We start from the raw sequence: 19286 nt of genomic DNA on the forward strand, positions 1-19286 counted from the left end.
TTTACAGCAGCGTGCGACTGAAATCAAAACTGTATCCCATGGCTGCTTTGTTACCTGATAATTTTTCTCAGGATGGAATGAAGCGCCTTGATTTCCTCTGTATGAGTGAAGCTGGGAAGATGGCCTCCGAGTGCTTCACAGAACCTTTCTGCCTCCTCCCAAGTCCTGGTTCGCAGCACTCTTTCACTGTGGAAGAACTTCACAACAACCAACCATTAGAGCAGAAAAATGACAGCACTTTTCCAGTGATAAGTGTTTGTAAAACTCCACTGTGCTACTCAAACACGGACACCACATGTTGGAATTAATAATCAATATGTCCAAAGGGAGAAAGCTTGATTTTAAATCGGACCTCTTAATTATTTTCTCAGTTTGTTTGACAACAGTCAGACTTTGAAGTTTAGCTGACAAAATTTGTTTCAAATGCAACGTATTCCATATGGCAGAATTTCTCTGTTTTTCTTTACCGGAAAGATTTTAGAAAACAACACCCAACTCATTCCAAAACAGCAAGCCAAATTATGTGTTTCAAGTGATGGCATTTTTCAAAACGCAGGGTGAACTACAAAGCCCAGTTTTTAGTGACACAGGACCATTTGGGTGCTGCAGGCACATTTCTTTACTTCCTCCTTTGCTACCTATATGCATCAGAATTTAATGTATGGCTCATACACCTCAGCCACTTGATCCCCTTGACTTCAGTCCAAGCCAGTTCCCGTCAGCAGGATCTCCCTGCACAGACATGTTGCACTTGGTCAACAAAAGATTTGAAGAAACTGCCAGAGCCAACTGTCACACCTCATCGGCCGAACAGGGACAGCTATACTGCACAACACAAGAGCCACCCATTCAGGATCTGTGCTCACAGCTCTGTTATTTAAGCTAGATTTCCCACACCTTGCTACATGAGCTGTGTACTGATCACAGTTCACTGCAGACACAAAGTGGTTGCAAGACAATAAAGAACAATTAACATTCAATAGGAATAGCACTTTACCTTATAGCAGGCAAGGCCAGATCCATTATGCCACCCAGGGGGACAGGGATCAGATGGCTTTGGGAGCACTTCTGGTTCCTTGGGCAGCCCGATGTATTTTTTACAAACAGGGAACGCTTTTGTGGTTTTACAGTCCTTAGTTTCCCACTTTCCAAGAGATTTCCCACTGGACATGGCCACACATCCTCCTGAGAACTCTAAGATTTAAGCCACCAGATAAATACTTAACACTGTTGTCTAGTTTTCCAAAAATCCAAGAATTTCTGAATGACTATTTTGCTTCATCCTTGGAGTCCCATAACATGGTGCTCCAATGCTTACTGGATGTAAAACAACAGCATTTTTTACTTATTTTGAACTGCTCCTTTTACCTGGTTGCAACGAGTTCCAGTTAGTAAATGTCACAGCTTCACTTTTTTCCCCATCCACTTCAGCCCAGGAATACATTCCAGACTGGCTAATGTCTTGCAAACCAGTCCAGAAGTATTTTTCTTCAACTTTGGTGTGTTTTCTAATCAAACTGTTTATAAATTCTTGCTCAAACCTGAAAATTCACAGATTAATCTGAGTCAGTACTTATAAGACATCTGAAACTACCGAGTCAATCTGAAAACCAGGCACTGTATTACATTAGTTAGTTGAAATAGTTGCCCAGACAGTCCTGTATTCAACACAGGGTCACAGCAGGCTCTGTGAATTTATACACTTCTAAGAAGGCTTCACACTGAAGGTTTGCCATTGTCACATCTTGGAAAACAGTTTGTCAATTCTCTGTGGTAGCAATTTGTCTATATATTTTTTTTTCCTGTTTGAAACCACTTCTTAGCAGATAGAGGTTTCATGACTGTATCTCTGGGATCCTACTATAAAATGCACACTTAAATTACAGAGATTTGCTTCACCTGTTTGTAACTGTAAGATTGCACTGTGTTCCAAATGAAACTTCCGTTTTCAAAATCTTGTAGCAGTAGCTTCCGTGCATCTCCCAACCCTGATTAAAGAAGAAAACACATGCTAACACATAACGGCTTCATTTAAGCATTATCAACAGGAGAACAGAAATCACTAACACTGGTTGGTGCCTACAAGCTGGCACACCATATAAAAAAAAAGAAACACAGTGCATCACACACAGGGTCCAGTATTATCAACTCAGATTTACAGCCCTAAGAAATAATGTAACCACAGAAATAGAATACGGCACTGTTGTAGCTTGACTCTGCAGTGTCTTCTGACTGCTATGTGTATTTAGAGAGAGGAACACAAGGGAGACAGTCTCGTCCTGTTCAAAACAATGGGAGTTTTGATGCTGCTCCACCAACGCCAGGATTCACACAGAGGAAAGATACAAATATGTTATTGGTGCTTCTTTACTTAAAACATCTTTTCTTCTGAAAACATTTGAACTTACAAAAATTCTCTCTTATTCAAATATTTTCCCCATAATTACACTGAAGTTTCAAGGAATACTAAAGTGCTCTTTGCCAATGCACTGCTGACTGAACAGCACAGAAAGCTGTGCCTGGCAGACACTGAAGAGACAGAGTATGAATACCCCCAGGATGTACAGAAAGATAAGGGGAAAACATATTTTCTGTTTCAGGCAAAACACCACAGAGAACAAAATAACTCTGAAGTTGCTAATAACGCCATCCCAATATCATTTAAAACAGAAAAGACTTCAGGACTTATTTGCACTGTAATATGTTATGCTAAAGAAAAGAAAGAACCAGCCTTAGTGGAGCCAAAGAACTAAGATGAGTCAAGCGAAACATAGATAAATGAGAAAGATTATGTTTCTGCTTTCTCTGCATACCCTTACACTGCAAATTGCTTATCCTAAATTTTAGAAGGCGTATTTAAAGCAGAAACTACAAAACAAAGGGCACAAGTGATAACATACCTAGTATGTTTTTTCCCAACAAATGAATAAGATACACCTCCTGCACCCAACCTCAACACTTTTGACCATAAGCAGGATGGTAATGATCCTTTCTCAGTTGACATGTACCATAGGTTTTATTGTACAATCATTACAAAAATACTAAGTAGATCAAAATAAGTAACTTAATGCAAGCTTCTGAAGTGAAGGTAAAATATGTACAGACTCCCCATTACCTCATCCAATGAGCAATTTTTGTCCGATTTTGTTTCATTTAAAATTTCTCCTTTTTTCTTACATACATATTTCAAGTTTTCTTCACAGGATTTGACTCTCCACTGCCCCAGCTGTCCAAAGGAAAGGAAAAAGAGCATTTAAAATTCTCCAATCTTTACACAGTGAAGGGGCAGAGTTTTCAGAAGTGACAAAGCCAGAGTGCCTTTGGTTACTTGCAGTACCAAGAACACTGTGAGTGGGATGCCCTGGGTTATACACACAGGTGAAAGTTCTGTAGGGAAGACAGAAAGCTGAAATGTGGAGATGGGAGAATACTGGATCACGTCTGAAAAGGGAACAGGTTGGGGTGGTGGCAAGTGCAGAAATTCTGATTTATCTCCCTTGGATTTCACATACATCAATGTCAGCTTTACTATGATGGAGAGAATGAAGGGGAGGGAAAGGGGAGATTAAAAAAAATAAATAAATATCATCATATTCTTACCTTGCCTGAATAGGACACACAGTTAGGAGTGGCATTAAAAGGAACATTTGGCTCATTCTGATCCCAGTATGTAAAAACCACATCTGTGTGATCTGACCATTTGAACAAGGTCGGTACATCTTCATTCCTGAGGCCCATCCACACTTCTTCTTTAGCATCTGTAATTTAAAACAGGGGCAGCACAGAGGTTTCAGAGAAGTACTCACACTGACTTGAAAGGACTGACAGAAACCTCATCTTACTAAACTCAGATCCTATTTAAAATACTGTGTCATCTATGCTTTTATTATAATAAGAACTGGACTTTGAGACAAGCCCAGATTATTTTTTCATTTTTAAGCTGTATTCACAAATGGGAGAGTATACTTTACAGAAAAGGCAACAAACAAAAACAAAAAACATGCAAGAAAAGAAGCTCAACCAAAATCTATTTCAGAATGCAGACAAAAAAAAGAAGACCACAAAGTACAAATCATGTTTATCAGTTCAATGACCCATCAGCCAAAAATCCAATCCAACTATATCTATGATTCTGTCTGAATGAGAAAAGTGAACAGGTGTTAGACATTATAAATGAGACAACCAGAAGTAGGATAGCTCACTGGAACAGGTTGCCCAGAAAAGCGGTTGATGCTTCCGCCCTGGAGACTTTGAAGGAGAGGCTGTTTCAGGCCCTGGGCAACCTGATGTAGCAGTAGGTGTCCCTGTTCACTGCAAGGGAGTTGGGCTAGATGGCCTTTAAAGATCCCTTCCAACTCTAAGGATTCTTTGATTAATTAAATAAATACATGAATATAATAGAGCTAACTAAAACAAGAACAAATAGAGAGGGACCAGGGCTGAGCAGTGACACTCAGCACCAGTATGGGTACAAGTACAGCATTAACACTTTCATTTAGAGCTGGAGATTCTTAAGGTGCACAGCACTTGGTGCTCGACTTTCCCAACTCACCATTGTGAAGCTTCGTAACAATGAGTTCCACATCTGCCAGTGAGTGTATGCTGATGAGGTTACTCTTATTTGCTTTGCACAACTGATCTGCTGTAGTCCAAGATGCCTGGTTGTTTATCAGCATGTAGCAAAAACCATTGTGGGGAAGCCAGCCCTCATCACAGCGAGTATCCAAGTGTCTCCAAAACTCTAATAGCAAAGAGAAACTGAATTAGAGGCTTTTATTTAACACTGAGCAGTGTATTGTGTTGGGATTTTTTTTATGTTTAAAATCTGGCAGTACCTTGAAGGCAGCAACCAGAATACATTACCAGATAAACAACACATCTCCCCCCAGCTAACATTTTAAGAAAGGCTCACAATTTCGTTAAGCAAATAAGCTTGACTATGCAGTGTTTTGGGGATTAGCAGCATACTGGGGCCATGAGGTGTGCAAAAGGAGAAAGTAGTTAGCGGGAGTAGAAGTAACAAGATAACTCATACTGAGCTGGTTTTGCTATAAGCAAAAGGCTTAGAAGTAACTGTAAGCAAGATTTCAAAAGCAATTAAAAGCAAAACAAGTTACTGTTACTGTTAGATAACAGTACTGTACGTTACTGTGCAGGACAGCAGCTTCAACACAAAGTTGCTTGTTTTGCTCTGGAAGGGGTTTGCACTTTTCTAGGGCATTATTTTATACATACATACACACACAGCAGTACCATGCAAAAGACCAGTTCTGAGTAACTCACATAGAAACAGATGCTTAGTTTCAAGTACTTTTTCTTCTGCAAATTAAGATATTCAAGAATTCAAACTGTTTTTATGCACGCTGAAAAAGTCATATGCTAAAAGCTTTTCTGTTCCAAAACGTAAAATCGTGGGTGTGTATGTGTGGAGAACTTTTAAACTGTTCTGTTTTTCCCATTGTGTTATCACGTGCTCTTATGAGATAAAAGTAACAGATCCAATAAAGACTACACACCAGGCAAGTTACCAGCTCTTGCACTCTTGATTTCCACTCCTGGGATTGGTTTCAAAACATAGTAAGGCCATTTAATGACTTCTATTTGAATTAAACAGTTGGATCCAAGCCCAAGGCAAGTCCCATTTTTTTGTTCATAAACACCAACAGTGAGAGAAATGGGTTTAAAGCAGCAACTGAAAGGTCTGAGGTGCAACTCTTTGTTCCAGACTTTCAGCTGCATATAAGAAGACACGAGCTATGGAGGTCTGAAAAAGGCATGGCGCAAAGGGTGGGACTGCACTGGGAAATGCTTTGTGTATTAATGAGAAAGCTGCAAAGAATGAAAGCTGTTCGTGATGCATCATCTCGACATTGAAGACAGAGAGTCTGATTCTGGTCTGCTAAAAGACCCAAAGCTGCTGTGAAGAGTTTTGGCAGAGATGTCTCAGAAGGCTTGGGGAGGAAGAAAACAATTGCATAAGTGAGCACTGCTCACACATTAACATACAAAAACAAACACAAAAGCTGTCCTACCTGTGAGGTTTGAAACCTCCTTGAATGACTTCTTGCAAACATATGGAAGCGGATTCCCACAGTGGTAACTCTGCCACTGACCTGAGGCAGCATTCATTGCCACACAGCTGGTCCCATCCAGAGGGGACGAATCCTGCATATCTATAGATGGAAAGAAGGAAAAACAGAAGAGTACAAGTTATCAAACAGCCAGGGAGTAACTGCTTCTATTTTCTTTTGCTTTTCAATACAATAATATGCTTTGCATATTAAAGCATCTCATTTGAAGGGCATTTTTTGCTTCTGTCTTCTCCACAGGTCCAGAGAAATTTTTTTGTAAGAAAGAAAGTTACAGAATAAAGATATTGGGACTTCTATGCCAGTGTTCAATCGTACAACCAGGAAAAATGTTCTATTTACAATACAACAAACCCTTGGCTGAGAACTTTCCCAGACTAGAAATATCTCAAGGGAGAATTCTTTCTGCATCCCTCAGTTTCCTTTGGCAGCCCCTTTCCAGACCAACTCCAAACATAGCTCTGCACAGTTTCTCAACATAACCCTTACCTTAACAGACAAGGCCCCAGATTAAAAGTTCTGCAGTCCACAGCTTCCCTTCAAAGTTCCCTTCCAATGGGACCTTTGACTTTCTTTCTATGAAGCCTCATGCAAACCCAACCTGTGCCCCATTTCCCTGCACTGAACTTGTTCAGTCTCACACAGGAAAAGACCTTAATTCCTCATGGGAGAATACAGAGAAGACAGGGACAGGGTCTTAATCTTTGTGTTCCTGACTATTACACCTCATGTATCAATATCCACATCCTACTCATGAGAATATTACAAGGACATGCTGAAAATTCCCACCAAGGCCCTCACTGATTCTTCTAGGAACTCGGAAGGAATTAGAAAAGCTTTTCAAAGGATTCACACTTCTTTCATCTTCACCTTACAACAAATTTAAGTGATATTTAAGTCTAAAAACATGTTAGACTTTTGAGGGGCACTGGTTCTTGCACAAACACCAACAGTGTAATTCTCTGAGGGAAGCCAATGTCATTCCGTCAATGAGAGGAGAAATTCTAGTAGTGAAGAAGTCTACAGCTGCCCTAACTAAAACAGATCTCAAAGATACTATTTAGGTTTTATCTTTTTAGAGATTTACCCTAATTTTTCATAAATATAGCAAGAGTGCAGAAAGATTTAGGCTTTCTAGGAGGAAAGGATGCTTCTGAAATTTTTAGAGAAATGAAGCAACAACAGCTTTGATTAAATACACTGGAGAAGAGAAGAGTGAAAAACAGAAAAAAGAGAAATAAAATGCTGGTTTCTGTTCTAAATATTGTCATTACCTGGATGCCAGTTGACAAAATTCAAAGGTTTGTGATCTGACCACTGCCAGCCTCTAGAAACATCCAGCTGATTTAAGCCAATCCAGAAGATCTCAGCGATGTCATCCTTAGCTAGGTACATACATGTTTACACTGTTATTATTGTTTCTTAAGAAAACAATTTGTATAAAATATTCATCTTCTATTGTTCTCCTCTAAAATAAAAACGTCATCTGAAAGTGCCTCCAAGTATCTGACAACTGATCACAAGCACGCTGACAGCCCCTCCAGGCCAACCCTGAACATTGGTGAAGGCTTCTCCTGAAATCACTGCAGCATGCTGCTAACGCACCAGTGCAATGGATGTGCTTACATCCCAGTGACTGCCACTCTGGCTCATATCTGAGATACTGGGGATGATGCTCGGTATACGAAGCACAGCTGACCAATGAAATCACACAGATAAATTAAAAACAAACAGCACTTGCCAAGCGAGTTGCTGATCTCACTTTAGTACACAGATTATACAACAAGGCATTTAATGGTGAACAAGTTTTAACCAAGAATTTTAAGGTAGAAATTAAAATGCTGCCTTCACTGATGTTATTTACCAATATTACCTGATAAAAATAAGCAAATAAGTACATCTACCTTGTATGTAATTTAGCTCCGATGCATCTTGGATGCTAAGTAAGTCTCCACCTTGCCTTTGACATGAAATATAAGCTTCCTTCCAAGAAAGAGCAGACTGGGTATTGAACTGGTAGCAGTGTTGAGAGCCTGCATCGTGTTCCCAGATATCACGACAGCCATCCACTGTGCAAAGGAAGCAGAATGTACTCATAACTACAGGTATACTGAAACACCATGAATATTTCAAACAAACAAACAAACAAAAATGTGTGCTGGTTGTTCTGTTAACCCTGCAACAGAAAATTAACCTTTGTTCTTATCCAGCTTAACAGCAAGTTGTTGTGCTGAGGCAGAACTGTATGTATGTGAAGTCACAGAATGTTTTCAGGACGCCTATTTAAAAACCCAGCGTACCTGGCTGTAAGCAGATTCCCCATTTTCCATCACGAGTATAATCTTCAGACGTGGCGCACCATTTCCCACCAGTGTGTGTCCCATCCTGAATACAGACATGATGCCAGGTCGCATTGTACAGAAAGGGGAACTCACAGGGTTTCCCATAGGAGTTCCCATCTCTGGTATAAACCTCTGGAAGGTAAAAAAAAAAAAGTAGGGAATTAGACACAAGTTGTCTATGGGAGCAAAAGACACCAAAAGTCATTGTTTGTACTGACATAGTTAATTCAAAAGCATGCAAATCACACTCGTGGTCTTAAAACACAGTAACGTGTTGTTACAGATAATATACAGCAATACCAGAACTGAAAGAAACGAGAAAAAAAATTTTTTTTGTACTTTTTCTTTTGTGTGCTGCAAAACACATCAGAAATGTGCTTCCCCCTTTCTGCTAAGTTAGGTACAAATATACTGCCTTGTTAGAAGCCAGGTCGTTTGCACAAAGAAGGAAGAAAGGCTCTCAGAATCTATGAGCAGGGGGAAATTTAACTCAAACAGAAATCCCCAACCCAAACCCCTGCACAAACTCACCACGGTATGGATTCTGGCATATATCACCCGAGGAGTTGCCGCTTCTCCATTGGTCTGACACGTTCATGCTCGCAGTTACGTAGGCACTCTTGACGGTCACCTTGTACTGAGATGCACCAACCACAGAGCCATCAGCACACCGCCACCACAGCCGAAGGTCTGAGTTGCAGTCCACCATTCTCAGGCGGGATGGTAATTTGGTGAATATATCGAGTCCCAGGCACTGCTTGGTGCCCAGATGGAAAAGGCGGCTCTGGGACACCCATTTCCACAGAGCTTCACTCGTCTCTTTGCAGTCATCTATCACAAGCCGTGAGTTTTTAACTTGTATGCACTTGTTGAGCGTTTGGTGCCTAATGGTGAATGCATCGCTGCCTGTGTAAGAACAAGTGAATGGTCACGTATGGGTACAACTCAGTATCACTTTCAGAGGAGGCTCTTTGAAAAAACCTGGATCACATTCTGAGGTGCACTACCAGCAAATACAACAACAGCTGCCTTTACATTGCACTGTTCCTTGTATAAGCTGCAGCTTCCCAGTAAGCAGATTTTCCTGTCCTTACTGAGTATTCTTTACCTCAGGAACAAAAAATAAACAAATCTCTTCAGAAGGCTTTACAAAACAAAGGGATAAAGCGAGGCTGTTTTCCAAGCCTGATTCTGTCAATGAAAATGATTCTAATTTTAACACGTACCGACTGGATCAATCCCTGTTTCAGCACACAGCCCAGAGCACAGCGAACATCAACGTGCACTTAGCAAGCAGTTCTAACAACGGCCCGGCAGCCGGAGCTGTGCCGTCCGGGGCCCGCACGGCTGTCACTCGGGTGTTTAAGGGAGGAATCTGCTGAGTAGCACTTCGTCCCTCACAGTCATTCACCGACAATCGCATTCCTACTGCTTGGTTTTATTTTTTATTATTTTTTAATATGACTTAATAATAGGCTTGGCTGAACGGCAAGGAAAATACTCAGCGCTGTTATTCAGTACATTTTACCACTACTTCCCAGTACACCGGGAATTTTCCACCGCAGCAGTGCCAAGCAGCCTGCAGAACCGGGCCGGCCGAGCGCACGGCAGAGCCCCGAGGCCTCCCGGACCGGAGGTGCACGCTTTAACCGACCCTCCCCACTAACTCTCGGCTCCAGCCAACCAGCGCTGCCTTTGCGGGCCCTTTCTACCCTGTGTTTCCCCAACGCTCCCCTCCCTTTCGCTTTTCATTCTCCGCTCCTACCGTGCCCCACGCCTCCCCTCGGATTTTCCTTCTCTTCGTTCTTTCACTTCTTCCCATCTAACTTTCATTCTTACATCCAGAAAAAAGCCACTTCGCTTTAAAATATCCCCACAGAACCTTCTGTTCCCTCACCAGACCTCCCAGCACAGCAGCTCGCTGTGCGCAGCTCTCCGACGCGGACCGTCCCGAGCCGCGGTGCCCCCGCGCAGCGCCAGCGCTGCCCGCCAGCCGTCTGCTGCGGGTCAGCGCTCCGACCAGCTTTCGGGACGGCTTGGTAACCTTTCCCCCTGCCTGTGCGTGCAAAACTCAGAGCTAAAAACTCTCTGACGATCTGCCACGACGTTCCTAGACAGCGCAGGGCAACGATCCGCCGTCCCTCCGTGCATTTCCCCGCTCCCAGCCGTCCAAACTTCTGCTCGAAGCCCGCTGACCCTCTCTGAGCCCGGCCCCCCCCGCGGGACGAGCCCGGCGGCGGCCGCTGTCACCGTCCCGTCCCGCCCCGTCCTGCCCAGCACCGGGAAAATGGCACCGCGGCGCCCCCTCTCCCGGTGGGTTTCCTCATTACCCGAGTCGTCCCGGCGTGCCGCGCAGCAGGCGAACAGCCAGGCGAAGCAGCAAGCGGCCGCACAGCGTCCCGCAGCCCGTCCCATGGTCCCGCGGAGGGACGCGCACAGCGGGCTTGTTAGAAGGGGAGCGTCGCCCCGCCGCCGGCTGCCCCCCGATTGGTCCGCCCCGCTGCGCGTCAGCTGTTGTCAGGAGATCTGTAGCACAGAGTTTGGGGCGGGGCGGGGCGCGGCCGTGCGGGACGGAGCGGGGCTGGCGCTGCGGGAATTGGGCAGAGGGCAGGGGAAGCGGCGTGGGGAGATGAGAGGAAAAATAAGGAGAGGATGGGAAAAGCGAAGGGAATGAGGAAAAGAAAGAAAAAGAAAAAAGAGGGTAAGTGAAAGTAAAAGTGGAGTGTGTAGAAAAGCTTTGCAAAGTTGAGGGGAAAAAAACAACAAAAAAGAAAAAGCTGACTTAATTATCCCTATAGAATCCAAGAAAAGTAACAAAAAAGAAACTAAAATCAAAAGGAAATTAAGTGGAAATTCCAAGAGGACAAAGAGTGTAAAAATGACAAACCTGATCTAACTGATCTAATCTATAGCAATTAGAGTTAAAAGTTTTTAAAAAGAGATAGAAGAAAAGGCAATACCAATAATAGCAGACGTCAAAGTAAGAGAATGGGAAGTGGGTTACATCACAGCTTGCTTATACCACCCCTCAGCCCTCCCAGCAGCATGGCCATGGGCTGCGTTGTGGTGTGAGGGCTGCAAAGCTCTGCTGACAGCACCCACCGTGCCCACACTGTCCTCATGGCATGTGCCAACACCCACTGTGCCCGCAGGCCATCCCCATAGGCCTTGCCCACAATCCCTGCCTATACATGATCCCCACAGGTCACAGTGGCTGCTGTGCTTTCTAAGAGTTGGCATTTTCAAGTCACTGGAAACTAAAATTGCAGCGGGCTGATCTGGTTGTGCCAAGGAAGGGGGAGGAGGTGGGGATGGGAGCATCTGAAATAGCTGCTGCTGAGAAAGCGATGATGCTGAGGACAGGAAGTTGCAGAAACCAAAAATAAAAGCACAAAGAGATGGGCGACCAGTTGGCTTAAAGGAAGCAAAGAGAAAGAAGAGCTGACAGAAAGTATGTGAAATAAAATTGTGTCTGGTTGTAGCCTGTGATTCAGTGATTCATTGCTGACCTGGAAAGGCTACAACCCCAGCTGTGTAAGAAAGCATTTGCAAAGTTGCAAGGAAAAAACATTTTGGCTATGAAACATCTATTTTGATTAGGCTTAGAGGAGAAGTTGTTCAGGGAGAGAAACATTAGATCTTCACTGAGCTGGGCAGGGCAGCACACAGCCTGCTTTATGCATTTCAGATGTGCCCATCATGCAGGAATCTGGCCACCCGGGGAAGGCAGGAGTGAGGGTGTTGGGAACTGGGCTGAAAGAAGTGAACGAAACCAGGCATCTGTAAGTAAGCAAGTGCTCCATGCTGCTGGGAGCTGCAGAGCCAGTCCTGGCTGCAGAGGCAGGGACTATTCTAAAAATTGGTTTCAAGCAGAAAGAGGTTCCACAGCTGCAACAAAAGTGAGGCTCTCCTATGCAGAAGTGTTTTCTGGAAGAGCAGAGCACTCGTGTCTCCACACAGAGAGTAGGAGGCAGAAATTCCCCGCTGATAGAAAAGCAAGCTACTGAAAGTAAAACATGTTGGTGAGGTGGTGTGCCACTTCTTAAATAAAACATCACAATAAGAAACACTGGGTGTGATCCCTCCCTGCAACCTCATGAACCTGTGTCTAATTTTTGACGTAATAACCAGCCACCCCAGTTTTATCACAGAGAGGAGTTTAGCTTCAAAACTAACAGCGTACAGCACACACTTACTGAACACATAGCAGAAATACATAGTTCCCTTCTTCCCCAGCCGAGCAGCAGGCAGGAAAGGATATGCAGACTCAGATCCAAACAAGTGCTTTACAGAACCAGCACGATTCAAGAAGGCTCTGATTTGATGACAGAAGTTTAAAAACCTAACTTAAAAAAAGTTACTGAAAACCATACGCTGTGTATTTAGTAGCTTTGCTATATTTTCATATCAAGGACATAAAAAAATCCACATAATTTTTGTTTGTTTGTTGTTTCTTTTTATCCTTCTACTAAGATTAAAGAAAAACTGCAGGACAATGTTCTGTGGAAATGATCAGCTAAAAGCTGAGTAACTCGTGGTTGTGAACCTGCTGGTGGGCTTGCACTCTGTGCAGTTTGCCTAATCAAATGCTGTGCAATCTGATGCCACTACAGCAAAGGACTGGCTCCTGCACATCTCTTGCTAAGGAAGCCAGCTTTCAAAGGCAGTAATTCAACAAGCCTTCTCCCTGCTGAACTCGCTGGCCCTCCCACCTAAATATGTGCCTCTCGCCTACAGAAGAGATGTCTCTCCTGCTTTAATTACACCAGATTTTGCAAAGAAGAATGAGAAAGTAATTCCTCCAGGTAGACGGTTGTACCTGGGATGATTACTCTGCAAATGAAAATAAAACCAGTGAAGCAAACAAGGCCAATAAACCAACCAACAAACCAGTATAGAGGAGGAAATAGCACAGGAGATAGCATCTGTGTGTTTGTGTCATATGATAACCTTCAAAAGTCTTGTACAGCATTCTGTACAAAGCTTATCAAAATTAAAGCAGTGTCAAAGACTACTTCCAAAAGGATAATGCTGGCATTATCAATGAGGTTTCTGCATTTGATGTGAACTGCTATGTGAATGTTACTCACATAACAGCATAACAGGCAAAGTTTCTGTACTGCAAACCACAGATGTTTTCACATCCCCATCCATATCTACAGCTCACTGCAGAGCAGCATACACAGCAGAGCAGACTTCAAGCATGCCTAGAGAGAAACAAATAGAGATCTTCAGGTTCAGAGAGACTCTACAGCAAAGCTGACACAAACACACAGCAGCCTTTCCTTCTGCTTCCAAGCAGATGACTTTGCCTTTCCAATCAAAAAGCCTTTGGAGGTGCCAACATCATGACTGAGAGCCTTTTCTAGTAGTCTTTCTTGTTCATCAACAGACATCTTCCTTGGTTTTATACCCATATGTTTATAGAACCCATACGTTTATAACAATAGTATTACCTGCAGAAAGTGTCAACACCTGTCTATCCATAAATCTCCACCTCATCTCGCTTCTGCTCACCACACTAAATTGGTACTTTGCCTGAGCAGCCTTCCTCCCTCTTTTACAATCAACACTTTGTAATCTGGTTTTTCTGGCTGGGTTGAGAGCATCCACATGGCAGCGAGCACAAAGTGAATACTGGAAAAGGGTTTGCTACCTCCAGCATCTCCCAAGAGTGGGAAGAGGCTTTGGAGATGTTAATTTCTTGCCTCCCCTCAGAAGTAACTTTGAAACTGGGGCATCTAAACAAGGAACAAGAGTTGTTTATTACTTTTTCCACCTTGCAACATCAGTGCCTGCAATATCCAGGCCTTCACAGGAAACGTAACAAAGCAAAACAGATGAGGGCTTAAGAGATTTGCTGAAGGAGAAATTAATTTGCTCCTACCTAGATTCTGCTTATAAGTTTGGTATTAATACATGTCTCTGGTTTTAGTAGAGAGCCTGCTAGCCCTTTAAGATACCAGCCCTGGGCACGTGTAAAGGTACTTTAACGAAACAGAAACTCAGAGAACTGCAATACTCTAAGTGTGGCCAAAAGACAAATGATTCTTTTTTGACACACAAAAACAGTTTGGCTTGGTTAATTTTGTATGTGGTGATGGAAAAACAAACAATAAAGCTGAAAGGGGAGGTAACACGCATCCAGCAGCTGATCTGGGTGTAGGGAGGTCAGAGAAAATCTTTAAGCAATACTCTGGTCATTATTTTTGTTGCATTAACTCCAACTGATGATCTTTTCTTTGTGGACACTTACCCTGTTTGCTGGCTTGCTGTTTTATCTGGCTTTTGCAGGCTGAATTATTTTAAAATATTAATGAAAAATATTAATGCTTTTAGCAAAACGGGAGCAGAAAGAAAAACAGCTTTTCTCTACTGTTTCTTTAGATTTCTTGGTACAGCAGCCTACCCTTTTAACATGTTATGAAATGGTCATTGTTACAATCAGGTTATGACAAAACCACACAATCTGAATTTTTATATATCCTTTGTATTTCATTAACAATCTACATGAACCTCTAGGATGAGTTCCAAGGTTCTGAGTTCTTAGCTGGGTTTGAAGGGTCTGTTATTGTTAGGAATCCTTACTCTCTTCAAGCTTCAGCATTTAAAGAAAAATATATATGCTTGATATTACTACAGCATTTTAGAATGCTTTCTCCCAGTACACAGAAACACAGTAGGTAATTTCCAGAATTCATAAAAAGGAATTACAAACCTTTATTGTAATACAAGCCTTCTTTCAAAAGTGACTGCCAAGTTCTGTCCTGCTGCATATTCAAACTCAGATTAGATGAGGCTTCCTGAAATAATAGAAACAGGATTGAGAAACAGGACAAAGAATGGCACGTGGACACATCCACTCCTCTGCACCTTCCTCTCTTTATGGTGGGGAATGTCTTCTGCGTGCATTGGTTTGGCTCTGACTTTCTATGTGCACTTGGAACAACAACAAAATAATAAAAGCAGTGCTTTAACATTCTGAGAACTGCTAAAAACACTAAAGTGAGTGCTGAATGATACGTTTTTGCAGCACTTTAAGTAAAGGTTTGTGACACTGCACTGTAGATTTTTAATGGAAGCTGTGCCTCAGTATAGTAGTTTACTGACAGTTAATATGTTCACTATCTCCTCAAAAGCCATTTTCTGTTGTAATGTAAGATCATTTTTCATAATATGTTTGTGGAATCTGACTACTCAAATTATATTTTTGCAAGACAATAAACTTAATGCAAAAACAAAAACAAAACAGAATACCTCAGTTTGGGGGGGTAATTTAAAAGTTCATCATTTTTGATTTGGGCAGTGTTCTTAAGGAAATAAAAACTCATTTTATTTCAAAAGCCCTTCTACTCAAATGAAAGACTGGTGGGGTTCTTTTTGTCCTTAACCATGCAAAGCAGGTCAGTTCTTTAAAAGAGGAAGGGACTCAATTCCCTAAAAGGAGAAGGAAGTTGTGGTTTATGTTCTCTCACGCCCTTCTGAAGGCAAATTTACCTTGTTGGAGGACAACACGGATGATATCTTCTCCAGCAGATCTATCCCCACTGCCCTGTGCATGTGACTAGCAAGAAGCATATTTTTAAAGTGCCACTGAGAGGATGGTAAAAAGAGCATCATTTCAGACTGATGAGGAGCACATCTGGGATTAAAAGAGCTTGTGTGGAAAGGATGGATTTACTGGGGGTTACACTGCTGGCACTTGAAGTCCTGAAGAATATGACTGACCTATAAATTGAAGAGCAAACTGTGTTGAGAATCAGCAATTAGCCATGAGCAAGGGCATAGAAATTCTTCTTTTTTTGAGTGCAGAAGAGGCTATAGAGCAGAAATAGTGAGCAGGAAATAGACAGAGTGCCTTTTAAATAGCAGTGATGAAAGAAACAACACCAATGACAACAAAAATGTTAAAACTACAGGGAACAAACTGAGGGAAATTTTAGATGAAGACAGTGGCATACTAGGCATGTTAGACATCACAGTACCAGGATATAAAATAAATGGAAAACATAAGAGTCAGTTTGGCTGGTATAAGGTAGGGACATTTGCTGGTGATCGCTGAAATCAAAGGAACGTACAAGAGTCCACCAGGTGACACGGGCTCTGCATGAACTGAAATGCTATCTTTAAGTGTACATAGTGCTGAATCTGCAGAAATTGTACTTTGGGTAACAACCTTGACTCCACCAACATAATTTCACAGAGCAGTTGGACAAGGAAGTCATGGAAGAGTCTTTCATTTGGTCCTCATTAGTGTGCAAGATCTTATGCTAGATCTTCCGCTTACAGCTGGGGTTGCTGTTCTGGTGCATACATTCAGAATTCCCCAGGTTTAAGAAAGTCCAAGCATTACAGCAGCTACACCCAGCTTCAAAAAGAACAGAGACACAGACACGACAAAACTTGTGAAAAGGAAACAGAAAGGAGCAGCTCGAAATGTTACGGATATGCTGCACAGCTGCTAACGTCTTGAGAAGCACTAAAAGGAAGCAGACACAGGATAGTGTGACCACAAGACAGGCTATCAGAAACAAGAAATTGAATTCATCTCCAGCTGAAAAACCACAGGCCAGAGTCACAAGCTGATACATTAAAAGGAAAACACAGTGTCAGAGCAAGAAAAAGTGGGAACAGCAGCTAGCATGAGAAATCAGAACTAATATTAAACTCTTTTCAGATACATCAAGACCAAGACCACTGAAGTCTGATGGACCAAAGACATCTGCAGAGTAAAAGAGTAGAGAGGCCAAAATATTTGTGGAGAAAACCACATGTTTATGCATGCACACACTGCAATAAGCAGGTGATTCCTGTACTTGAACCCTTCTTTCTGAGGGAGTCAGAAGAGCCTTTGCCTGAACCTGAGCTGATTGGGAACAGCTGTGACCTAAAACATGTGGAGTAGAAATCCCCAGGAGCTACGCTAGGCACCTGAGCTTCCTATGGGAGTGCAGCTAATAGCAGCACATAAACTTTCTCTTCAAGCTTTCTCTGAGCATGGGGAGCAGTAGCGTGACACCAATTTCTAAAATTATTCTGGGGGCAAAAAAGAGTGAGTCAAGGTGGGTGATGCTGAAGGCCATCAGGCCTTTGAACCAGACAAAGCTGCAGAAAGAGCAATAAGGTCTAGAGTTGGTGTGCAGCTGGATAAATAGGACCTGTTTGAGCAGCGTCAACACAATCTCTAAACTTAGTATTTACCTTCCAGGCCTCTCGAGTGCTTTTTGACAAGGTCAGCAAGCACGTGGATGAAAGTAATCTGGTTGATATGGTCCACCAGTGATTTCTTGAACAGGATGACAGCTCCTACTGGGAGAAAGATCAGCAGGCATTCCCAAAAGGAACTTGTTTGCATCTTTCTGTTGATCTGAGGGGGGTTCTGCTGTAAAGAAATTATTAGTACCTTAGCTTTATCATTACTGAGAGTGAGATTGAAATATCTTTTATTATTACCCACAGCTTACATGAGGCTGCAACTTGAACAAGAACTACCTGTCTGTGACTCAACACTCGCAACAAGATAAAGTTTGTGGGTGGACAGTGCATACAAATGAGTTTAGAGAACTTCTACTTGTGCTCAACACTATGGGTAAACCAGGGAGAGACTATGAGAGTACTGCTATCAGCTTTTCATCACTACACAGTAGTTCAGGTGAGTTGTTTTCATGTACCTGATGCAGAACATGAGAGGGAACATTCAGAAGCTGAAGATAATGCACAAGAGCATAGATCCCTTATGACACATATATGCAGTGCTCTGCCCATGTACTAACCACTAACGAGCTTCTAGTCTCTTGACTTTACAACAGATGTTAAGCTATAAAGTCTAATTATACAACATTTGGTAACTCCAGATCTCTGGAGATTATCTAGTGCAACCCCTTGCTTAGAAAGAAGGATCAGCTACAGCAAGGTGCCCACAGCTGTGTCCAATCACATTTACAGTAACTCCAAGGACAGAGACTCCACTGCCTCTCTGGGCAGCCTGCTCCAGTGTCTGACCACCACCAGAGTAAGAAATATTTTAGTTTTAAAAAGAACTTCATGTAATCAGCACAAGCTAACATACATCTTGTACCTTCACCGGAGGCCACTGAGAAGAGTTTAGCTGCCTCTTCCCTCACTCACCCCAGCTTTAGGAATTTAGGTGAATTAATAGGATCTCCCTGAGCCTTCTCTCCTCTAGGATGAACAGTCCCAGTGCCTCATATGACAAATGTTCCAGTCCCTGAACCATCTTTGTGGTTTTTGTTAGACTTGCTCCACTGAATCCCCATCTTTCTTGTACTGTGGAGTCCAGAACAAAATCCAGCACTCCAGATACATCTTTCCAATACTGAGTGGGAGGGGAAGATCACCCCCCTTACCACCTGACAACACTGCATTGCAGCAGTCCAGAATGCTGTTGGGTCTTCTTTGTCACAGGGCCACACTGGTAGTCCATGTTCAAGCCAGTGCTCTCCAGGACTCCCAGGTTCTTTTCTGTAGTGTTCCCAACTATTTGGTCCCCAGCTTAGGCAGAATTTATTTGCATTCATGAGGGTGTGGGGGTATTACTTCCAAGTGGAAGATTTTGCATTTCCCTTTGTTAAACTCTGATTACTGATTCATCCAGTCTGTTGAGGTCCCTCTGAATGGTAGCACAACCATCTCCACGTACCAGCCCTCCTAGTTTGCAATTGTCAGCAGACTTGCTGAGAGTGCACTCTGGCCCATCATCAAGGACTGTTAATGAAGATGTTAAATGGCACTGGCCCCAGTATTGACCTTGTGCCACTGATTATCATCTTTTGTGCTGGGCATTTCAATCAGTTTTCAGTTTGCCTCACTGTACGCTTGTCCTGTCATCATGCTG

At 42.7% G+C, this 19286-nt stretch overlaps 1 protein-coding gene across 1 annotated transcript in view; it reads right to left on the bottom strand.

Annotated features, from left to right (window-relative positions):
* LY75 (lymphocyte antigen 75) overlaps positions 1-10911 on the bottom strand; it is a 40755-nt gene extending 29844 nt beyond the window's left edge. The window contains exons 1-13 of the mRNA XM_072342419.1: positions 10762-10911; positions 8963-9337; positions 8390-8563; positions 7994-8158; positions 7364-7474; positions 6033-6173; positions 4553-4741; positions 3601-3758; positions 3116-3226; positions 1900-1988; positions 1369-1541; positions 998-1194; positions 55-197 (exon numbers count right to left, since the gene is read on the bottom strand). Of these exons, the coding sequence (XP_072198520.1) occupies positions 55-197; positions 998-1194; positions 1369-1541; positions 1900-1988; positions 3116-3226; positions 3601-3758; positions 4553-4741; positions 6033-6173; positions 7364-7474; positions 7994-8158; positions 8390-8563; positions 8963-9337; positions 10762-10846 (2111 nt within the window). The 5' untranslated portion in view covers positions 10847-10911. The remainder of the gene's footprint in view (positions 1-54; positions 198-997; positions 1195-1368; positions 1542-1899; positions 1989-3115; positions 3227-3600; positions 3759-4552; positions 4742-6032; positions 6174-7363; positions 7475-7993; positions 8159-8389; positions 8564-8962; positions 9338-10761) is intronic.
* Between the last annotated feature and the right edge of the window lie 8375 nt (positions 10912-19286).

The sequence above is a fragment of the Excalfactoria chinensis genome, chromosome 7 (genome assembly GCF_039878825.1).
Source record: "Excalfactoria chinensis isolate bCotChi1 chromosome 7, bCotChi1.hap2, whole genome shotgun sequence".
Taxonomy (NCBI): Eukaryota; Metazoa; Chordata; class Aves; order Galliformes; family Phasianidae; genus Excalfactoria; species Excalfactoria chinensis.